This window comes from Echinops telfairi, unplaced genomic scaffold, assembly GCF_000313985.2.
Source record: "Echinops telfairi isolate 266 unplaced genomic scaffold, ASM31398v2 ScPeMD7_443;HRSCAF=831, whole genome shotgun sequence".
In the NCBI taxonomy this organism is placed as follows: Eukaryota; Metazoa; Chordata; class Mammalia; order Afrosoricida; family Tenrecidae; genus Echinops; species Echinops telfairi.
The window spans coordinates 10,203,091-10,213,981 of NW_022104341.1; the positions used below are offsets into that span (position 1 = coordinate 10,203,091).

The 10,891-nt window shown below is 38.2% G+C and overlaps 1 protein-coding gene across 1 annotated transcript; it reads left to right on the top strand.

The window, feature by feature from the left end:
* Positions 1–10,174: 10,174 nt before the first annotated feature.
* LOC115870163 (ATP synthase subunit g, mitochondrial-like) lies at positions 10,175–10,457 on the top strand. The gene has a single exon (XM_045291730.1). It carries the CDS (start codon positions 10,200–10,202, stop codon positions 10,455–10,457), a length of 258 nt encoding a protein of 85 aa, XP_045147665.1. The 5' UTR covers positions 10,175–10,199.
* The last annotated feature ends 434 nt before the right edge of the window (positions 10,458–10,891 follow it).

The following is a 10,891-nucleotide window of genomic DNA, read 5'->3' on the forward strand; positions in this document are numbered from 1 at the left end:
AACTCACTATGGTCAGAAGACTAACATCCACCAAGCCCAATCAGGAGACCACCATATAGCCCAACTCCATCCTGAAGCCAACATGCCAATAACAATTACCAATATAACATGGCCTCAGTGGGAAAAGAAGGCCAGAATGAAGCACCGCCCCCCCGCCATGCAAAGAGAGCACAATGATATGGAGATAGGAAAACATCCAACACAAGAGGTTGGATGACAGTAATGAGATGACAGCAATGAATCCATAGATCGTGTTAATAACTCTGAAAGTCAATGGCCTCAATTCATCCACTAAAAGGCACAGGCTGGTAGACTGGCTCAGAAAACATAACCCACCAATCTTGCCAGCAAGAGACACATCTTAAGCTCACAGACAAAAATAGGCTAAGAATTAAAGGTTGGCGGAAAATATACCAGGCAAACAGCAATGTAAAAAATGCAAATAAATAAATAAATAAAAATGCAGGGGTTGCAATCCTAATCTGTAGCTGGGACTGGGTAACAGGCATCAGAAGACCACAAACAAACAAACAAACAAACACCATATTGTTGAGAAGGAGGGCCTTGGAGCAGAGACCCCCAAGTCCAGCTGTAGACATCACAGAGGGGTCGCAGGGAAGGGATGAGTCAATCAGGGTGCAGTAAAGCACTGATGAAACACAATACTCCTCTGGTTCCTGGAGGTGTCCTTACCCCCTACTCCCATGACCCCAGTACTGCCTTTCAGGAGGGCTAGAATGGAGCATGTGCATAGGTACAGATAAGACTGAAGATCTCATGACACACAGAATCCTGGAACAGGAATGGGAGTGCGGTACCAGGAGGTTACAGGGAATGTGGGGAGAAGAGGGGAGGAGGGGGAAACTGATAATGATGATCGACACATAACCCCCCTCCCCCATCGAACAACAGAAGCTGTGGGGGACGGGACACAGCAGTCGGTATAAGATATGAAATTAATAATAATTTATAATTTATCATGGGCCACAAGGGTGGGGTGGAAGGGGAGGGGGGAAAAGAAGAGCTGACACCAAGGACTCAATAGAAAGTAAGTGTCTAGAAAGTAATGATGGCAACATATGTACAAATGTGCTTGTTACAATTGATGTATGAATTGTTATAAGAGCTCTCCATAGAATGATCTAAATAAATAAATAAAAACAACAACAAAAAACCTTCACTCTCACTGAGTTTATGCCAACTCATAGATTCCCCAAATAGAATCTCTCAATATTGCTCCTTAAGGCTCATGGGAGCAGCAGTCAAGAGATCAATGGATGGGTTGCATTAGGTAAATCTGCAGCACAAGACTGCTTTAGGGCATTGCAAAGGAAGGATGCTACTTTAAGGACTGTGATATGCCAGACCCAAGCCATGGGATTTTCAATTGCCTCATATGCCTGTGAATGTTGGACATTGAAGGAAGAAGACCCAAGAATATCAAGCTATTTGAATTTTAGTGCTGGAAATGAATATTTAAAGTACCACGCTTGTTAAAAGGAAACACTGATCTGTCTTGGAAGAAGTACAGCCAGAGTGCTCCTCAGAGGGCAGATGGCAAGACTTCTGACTTGTTGTCGGGAGAGACCCATCCCTGGAGAAGGCTGTCACGTTTGGTAAAGCAGAGCAGCAGCACAAGAGAGGAAAGCCCTGGGGAGATGGATTGGCATGTGGCTGCAACGATGGGTGTGGTGCAGGAACAATTGTGAGGATGATGTAGGACGGGAGTCCTGCATTTACTTGTATTCATGGAGTCAATATGGATTGGAAGCAGCTTGGTAGCCCCTTGAACACCACCAACTCTTGATGTTTTTCTACAATCCTTTCAATTTGAGAACTTCTGAGCATGTTATAAACTTTTAGTTTTGTAATTCCGGGTCTTTTCAAATCTCCCTATATTTTACTTTGTCTTCTTAAACTGCCCTTGAAATCTTACCTTTAACTGTTTTGTCTCACCATTTTATCCATTCATTTTAGCTACTCTATATTTATAAATAAGTTTCAGAGTTTCTTCTGTCCATTTGGCCTTTTTTTTTTCTTTCTAGCCCTGCTTTCAATTCTAGCCAGGCAGTATGGACCATCTTTCTGCTCTGCTGGCAGGGCAAAGAGACAAGCCTGTCACCCCAAGAAGCTCTCTACACTTCATCCAGCCTCTTCAATTGGATCTAGGAGCCGAAGGAGGCTTTTTCATTGTTTTTTTTTTGGACTTGGGGGATTTTCGTTAAACACGCTCCTAAGCCCACTCTTACTCGGACACCCAGACCCAGAGCTCCATCTCCGTAACCTCTGAAGCTGGACCCTCAGCTCTGACCCTCAATGTTGAGAGGTTTTTATAATAAAATGAAACAAAAGGTTTATGTTTCATTGGTGTATAATCCATATACCATACAATTTGTAATTTTAGCATCAAATAACAGGAAATAATAAAGATTAGGACACATTTTAATTGGGTCAGAGCAGAGAACAAATAATACAGATATTAAATTTTGAGCTAACACTCTCTGTATTAGTCCACTTTCCAATGCTCTCTGGTAGCAAGGCTGTTCACATCCCTGGTCAATGGCAAAGGGGATTCACCAGAGGCTTAGTCAAAGTGGGGAAGTTGCACATGAACTTTGAGCTTTCCCTGTTATCTATAACTGCCTGAAAATGGGATGCTCAAGATAAAAGTAAACCCTGTTTTTTTCAGAGTTCTCTAATGTATGGGTATTCAGGGATATTTGTTTATTATTTAAGAGTTTTATTAACATATAATTCACATATCATCTAATTCAATGGTTTGTGTATATAAAAAAGTTATGCAATTAGGACATTTATTTTTAAGATAGATACCATGTTCTGATTCTTCAGAATATCTTAAGTAGCAATATAGCTACTTGAATATTTTATTTTTAAAATTTTTAAAATTTAATTTAAAGATTTTTTTAAAATAAATCATTTCATTGGGGGGCTTATAAAGCTTTTATAATAGTCCATACACCAATTATGTCAAGCACATTTGTACATATGTTGCCATCACCATTTCCAAAACAGTTTCTTTCTACTTGAGCCCTTGGTGTCAGCTCTTTTTTGTACCCCTCCCTCCCCCAACCTCCTCCCTCCTGAACTCTTGATAAATTTAAAAATATTATTATTTTTATTTCTTACACCATCTACTGTCTTCCTTAATCCACATTTTTGTTATTTGTCCCATGGGGTGTGTGCGTGTGTGCAGGGGGATGTTGTATGTCGATTGTTACAATCAGTTCCCCTTTTCTACCCCTCCCCCACCTCTGCCTTCCCCCTATCCTCTTGGTATCACTACTCCCATTATTATTCCTGAGAGGTTTATCTGTCCTGGATTCTGTGTGCTGAGAGCTCTTATCTGTACCAGTGTACATGCTGTGGTCTAGGCAGATTTGCAAGGTAGAACTGGGGTCATGATAGTGGTGGTGGTGGTGGCGTAAGCATTAAAGAACTGGAGGAATGTTGTATGTTTTGTCAGTGCTATGCTGCACCCTGGCTGGCTCGTCCCTTCCTTGTAATCCTTTTGTGAGGGGATGTCCAATTTTCTACAAATGGACCTATGGCCTCCATTCCGACCTTCCTTGTTCACATTGATATTATTGTTGTGTGGGGTCTTCTGATGCTGGATACTTGGTCCTGTGACACCTTGTGATCACACAGGCTGGTGTGCTTCTTCCATGTGGGCTTTATTACTTCTATGCTCAATGGCCTCTTGTTTAACTTCAAGCCTTTAAGACCCCAAACACTATATCCTTTAATAGCCAGGCACCATCAGCATTCTTCATCACATTTGCTTACGCACCCATTTTGACTTTGGCAATTGTCTCAGGAAGGTGAGCATCACAGAATGCCAGGTTATTAGAACAAAGTGTTCTTGCATTGAGTGAGGACTTGAGTAGAGGCCCAATGGATTGAACCTTCTTTTGAAGGCACCTGAATGAGACAAAAACAAGCATATTACTAAGAGAAGTTGTCTACAGTCATACACTGAATATAGAAACATGCTTAAATTTGCTCCCCCCCAACAGTTTTGTTGGTATATAATTTATATATCTTCAATAACAATCATTCAATCATATCAAAGAGAATTGTATAATCATTACCACATCAATTTTAGAGCATTCTCTCACCATTAAAAAACACTTTATTTGGAATAAAACCAAGCATGTATAAACTGGAAACCTGTTTGCAATATTTTCTTATCTGTTTTGACTTATGTATTTGTGTGTGTACATATGTAAGTATATATGAGTATATAATTATACACATAAACAAACACATATACATGTATGTATATAAACATGCACATGTGCAGATACATACACACTATCTCATTGGTTATGTTCCTCTGAGAACCCTAAGACATTTAGTTTTTGAACATCTATTTACTTATTAACAATCTTATTCTCCCTCTTTATTCTTTTGCTGGCAGAGAAACAAATAGATGTGTTTGGGGATATATTATTCTCATATAGTCATGTATATTTTTGAACATATACAGATATGCATAGTTTAAAAGTATATTGCAGTTTGTGATAGGAATGCGTAGTGACCATATAATTTGTTATCCAAATCTAGACTGTATATCTGAAAGAGGATGTTGAAAATCTGTTAAAAGGTGTCATTGTTTTAAAACAGGTATTGCTGGGCTGCCATCAGAAAAGTGTTGTATGTGATTATCAAAAAATTGATAATGATATACAATGTATGTGATATATCAAAAATTGATCATGATAAGGCATTCTGTATTACTATCAATTTTTTCAAAAAGTTCAAACAGTTGAGCTTAATGAATATCTAGTATTCAAAATATAATGAAAAGCCAATATTTTCTAAATTATAAATTGTGTACTTTATTATCCAATTAATTAGTTGACACCGAAATAATCGAAATTCAATCTTTTTATACCATTTCCACTAGTAATATTTCCTAAATGCATTTAGAATTTTATTAAGTTAGATGAAAAAAATGAACATTATCTTCACCTCATTACACAAAGTGAGACAAAATAAAAGTTCTAGAAGACATAAGGTAGAATATCAATTACTACTAGTATATGATTTTTCATATTTTAAAAATATTTATTATTATTTAGCATTTATATCTCCTTAAGGCCCTAATTAGACTGGGATAATTCCAACTCTGAATTCTTCAGTATTTTTGCATTACCTGTAGAAACTACTTGGCTCAACAATCACAAATTTGTGGATGACACAGGCCCAGGCAATGTTTCTGTTGTACATTGTGTCTTCCATGACTGGAACTAATTGGATGGCCCTGAACAACAGCATAGAAAATTGTGTCTCAGTCGTCTTGCATCTAGAACATTCTAAAAACCTGTCCATTCTGTGTAAGTCAATGTTAGTCCCCACAAGTGACAATTAAAAGTTAAATTAAATATAATTAATCCCACATAGCTTTAGTCACATTTCAAGTGTTCACTCGACTACATTGTTTTGCAGCTGTATTTGTTAATGAATTTGATTCTGGTTCAGGGTAACCCTAGTGTGTAAAGCAGTGCTGATCTACAGGATTTTCAAGGCTATAGCTTTTCATGGAGCCCAGGTGTTGTATTGTTAAGTGTTGGGCCCCATCAGCATGGCTGGCAGCTCAAAACCACCAGGAGTTCCACTGGAGGAAGATGAGGCTTTCTACTCTTGTAAACAGTTACAGTCTCAGAAACTCACAGGGGTCACTATAAGTCACCATTGACTCGATGTCGTGAGTTTGAGTTGGAAGCAGATCCCAAACCTATCTACCAAGGCACTTGTAGGTGTAACTGAACTGCCAATTCTTTGCTTAGTTGTCCAGTGTTTAACTATTTGCATTACCCAAATGATGGCTGCCAAACTGGACATTGAAAATATATGATATTTTATCATCACAGAGAATTGTCTTAAATAGCCCTACTTCTAATCTTATCTATGACTCTTCTCATGAACATTTCTAAAATATTATTGATTCTTGTACACTAAACATATTGTCCTGCCTTAAATAAAACCCTTTTGCTAAGTTTAACACTATGACTTCATGTACTTCCACCTCATTAAGGATCCAATTATTCTCTCATACACAAAATTTGTATTTTATTGTGCTAGGAAGTCTGTTAAGTGTTGTGTCAACAAAGGCAGTAAACAAAATCCTAAGAGGTCATGTAGATAGAGGCTGAAATAGAGGTAAGTACAGTATTCTAAGGGAGTAGGTGACTATTCATATTAGAAATTAAATAAAATCAAATTTAAAAGGGTGTATAAAATCTGACAAAAAATGTCAAATGTTTAATAACAAATTATGGAATTCTTAAGCCTTGATCTTCCCAAGGCCTTATACACCCATTGCTACCATGTCAATCCCTCCTCATAGCAACCCTGCAGGGCGGAGGATAACTAGCCCATAGGGTTTCCAATGCTGTGATCTTTCTGGAAGCAGAGGCCACATCTTTCTCCTACAGAAAATTTGGTGGGTTGAAACTCTGGACTTTTGGTTAGCAGCCAAGTGATAGGGCAAAGGAGCAAACATGGAGATTTGGACAGAATGTGCATGGAATTCATGACAACTCCTTAAGACTGCATTTCCTAAAATCCCTTGCTACCATTGTAGAAGTTCTAAAGAATCTTGTGTGCACACAGGAACCTTTAAAAGCTCTCGGTATGAATGTTGCGGGGTAGGGGGAGGGACAGGAAATACTGAGGCTGTCTATGCTTGCTGGTAAGGATTTCTTCCTCCTAAGAGCTTCTAAATAAAATTCTCTTGTGATGCCCTATTTCTCCCCAAAGTATATCTTTCTCTTGGTAAGGCAAGAACCTCAATTTTGTTAACATATCTGGCAAGCCAAGACAGGAAGAACAGGGGGTGTTAGATGCCCCCAAAGCACATTCTTTATCATGATGGGCTAAAACCAGAGTCTTAACCAGGCAAGATGGGAAACTCCGAGAATCCCTTGCAATTCTGCATCTTTTCCAGTTTCATGATAGGAATCTGCCCAGATTTCTGAGGTGAAAAAACTGTTGCTAAATCATTTTTCTTCTCTAATTTTTGGCTTGAGGTCTAACTGTCTATTATCTGGGATTTGGAAGCTTCTCCTAGACCACCTCTCTAAAGTCTGATTAGGAGGAAACTATATTCTTTGTGTCTGTGAGACTGGCTTTCTTCACTGTGTCTTTGTCTTAACCTTGAAAACTAGGTTGTTTCCTTGAGCTTGTTCTTAAATGTAAAGGCCTTCCTATTATTTTATCCTGTATTAAGAATGTTATAAGTTTTCAATGGAGAACCGAATTAAATTTGAGTGTTGTGTTAGTCCGGGTAGACTAGAGAAACAAATTCATAGACACTCATATGTGTATAAGAAAGACCTTTATATAAAGAGTAATCATACATTAAGAAAACATCCCAGCCCAATCCACATCAAGTCCATAAATCTGATATTAGCCCATATGTTTGATACAAATCTATAAAGTACACATCTAAAAATCTTCATACTCGTGAAACACATGTAAGGATGCCAAATGCAGGAAGATCACAGGCCAGTGGGTAGGAAATCTTCTGGATCCAGTGGTGGTGTAAGCATCTCAGTGCTGGCAGGGGTCTCCATGTGTCTACTCCAGCTCAGGGCTCTAGTGTAGCTCCATGTGTCTTTTGAGTAGTGTCTCTCAGAGAGTGAGCTGAGTGAGAGAGAGTGTCTCTCACCTCCAAAGAGGAGTACCAGAGTGCCCAGAATCCACAGAAGGCTATGCCCACACAGAAGCCTCATTGGGTATAACCTGATTAACAGGCTAGGCTCTACCTCTTCACTCCTAATCCTCAAATTGACAACAGATTATATAACTACCAAAGTGTATCAAAATGGATTTAATTGACTGTATCTTTGGGTCTAAGGAAAACTTGTCAGTGAATATTTAATACCTGAAAAAAGCAGGCTTGCTCCTTTACCTAAGATAGAGTCCACAGTGATGCCACATGTGGGCCCACCTTCACAAGACGGGACCACCAGGAAACAACATCTGTATGCGCCACAAGGCAAATAAGCCTCCACTTCGGGATTCCCTCTTGAATTTAGAAACAGGTTACATGGGTTCATCCTTGCTCTAATAACAAGTTGCTTTATATGTTTTTGATAAGATAGTCTTAAAAAGTGTACTTTGTATTTTAATTAGTTTAACAAGGCCTTTTAAAACAAAATGTTAGCCAAAATATGTTTAAATTTTGTATGATAGATAATTAGATGAAGTATATATTGATATGTTTTTCTCCGGAAGAGCTCAACTTTGATTTCATAACATATGCATGCTTATGAATCAAACTGCTTTAATATTATAAGAAACAAATGAAGAGATGAAACAATTTTAGAATCTAGGTCTCTAATTATTTGCTGATTTTAAATTGAGTTAACAAATGTTTGCTATAATTGGCAATCCATACCTTTTTAAAGCAAAAGACGTGTTTATGTTTATGTCTGCTAAATAATGTTTATTTAAAAGAAAATTATTGTAAGAGCTGCTTAAATGTTTTAAAACTTTTATGACATATCAATCTTGGGGGGTTATTGATAGGATAGAAAAATGATGGTGAATCTGTTAGTTAAAGATCAAGCATTGCTTCCTTCCACTTGTATATGAAAGGGCTCACTCAGGAGGCCAGAGGTGAGTTACCATATGAACCCTCCTCTCCGTGTCTGGATCTGTTCATCTCTGGCTTTAACCAAAGTTTGGCAGACTTGTTTATCTAAGACTAGAGCCTATATATGTTATACAGTTTATAAGTTATATATTTGGACTTACAAGTCTTTCACAAGATGTAGCATGATGATGAAATTCACTCACTGCCATCGAGTTGACTCCTGGTGACCCTAGGAACAGGCTAGAACTGATCCTGTGGGTTTCAGATAATGTAACTCTTGTTGGAAAGAGAAAGCCTCATCTTTCCCCTGTGGTGTGACTGGTGGTTCCAAACTGCTGATTTTGGATTAGCAGTTCAACACATAACCAAAAAATATATATATACAAACAAATATATATATATATATATTTGTTTGTATGTGTGGGAGCATTTCTGGCTACATCAAGTTTTGTCCCCTACAGAAAAGCTTTTGCTTTGTTGATCCATAAAGATATTTAATAAAAATATTCTATAAAAAAGACTAAACTCTGAATTTGGAGTCCACCAGACTAAACCAAAAATTTTGGAATTCTTAAAGGTGATGAGGCATGTGAATTACAGCTGATCCAAAATAGAAAGTAGCCAATAATGGAATAAATATTTCTATAAATTCTTTAGGCGGGAATTTGTGGGCATATTAATTATATTCAGGCCTGATGTAATGCTACTATCCCCAAATGTTAAAGAACTCTATCCATTCCATGCTTGTCTCTCCCTGTGAGACATACCTGTTGATAAGCCACATGGAGCTAAGCTGATAGAGCCAGAACCTTGGAGCTGGAGGGGCCATGTGGAGACCCACAGCAGTGCTGAGATGCTTCTACCACTACTGGAAAGATAAGACTTTCCACCCATTGGTCTTTGATCTTCCTGTATTTGGCACTATTGCATGTGTTTCATAAGTCTGAAGAGGAATTTATAGACTTGTATTGGACATATAAGCTAATATCGGACTATGGACTTGAACTGGACTATGATGTTTTCTTAATATACAATTACTTTTTGATAATAAAGCTCTTTCTTAGACACATATGAGTCTCTCTGGATTTGATTCTCTAGTTTACCCAGACTAACGCAAATGGCTTACTGGGAACAAGATGGGGTGGGAAGGGAGAATGGAATTGGGGAGCAATTAATGAATTCAAGAGTGGGGAGGGAGCATTAGAAAAGATTGTGATAGTGCATACACAACTCTTTTAAAAAGCAATTTAACTATGGAAATATAAATATTATATCAAGAGAACTACTTGGGGGAAAAAGAAAAAGAGAAACCATGAGTGAAGAAGGAAGGTGTTTTGCTTAAGGGGAATTGAGTTTATTTTAATGGCAGTGGTACAATTTGGAGAGGGATATCACTAATGATTGTACAACGCCAAGAGTATAATCAATGGCATTGAATTATACATGTAACAGTTGTTAAATGGGAGAATGTTTTGGTGCGTATAAAAATTTAGTGGGACGGGGTCCTGCCCCGGGTCCTTCCCTGAGGTGGCATTCAACTGGCCATTTTGGGTCTCGGACTTTCTCTCCTAGAACCATGGCCCAGTTTATCCATAACTTGGTGGAGAAGGCCCCGGGGATGGTAAACGCTGCTGTGACTTATTCGAAGCCTCAATTGGCCACATTTTGGCACTATGCTAGGGTGGAGCTGGTTCTTCCAACCCCTGCTAAGATCGCTGCAGCTATTCAGAGCCTGAAAAAAGTAGTCCATAGTGCTAAGACTGGTCGCTTCAAAGAGCTCACATTTAAGGAAGCTCTGCTGAATGGTTTGGTGGCCACTGAAGTGAGGATGTAGTTTTATATTGGCGAGATCATAGGCAAACGAGCATCATTGGCTATGATGTTTGAAAACCAGTTTTTAACATCTGATTATATTTGGTTTGCTATTTGAGTTTTCCTGGGCCATGTGTGATCAGTCTACTCTAATAAAATAGATCATCTAAAATTTTTTTAATTACATAAACAGTAAGGAATACAAGAAAGAAGAAGTATTCTGAAATTGTGGTAAAAATTGTACAACTCTTCTTGATGGGCTTGAACTATTGAATTGTCTGATACACAGATGAAGTGCCAATAAAATTGTTTTAAAAAGAGAAAATTTGGTCCCCTTAACATAGCCTAAATTAGGAGAGAAGATGATGACACGCTGCAGTCCAGAGAAGCAGGCAAGAGCTTCAGAGGGAGACCTCCAATCTTGATCCCATAAAAATGATGTGTAAGAAATCTCTA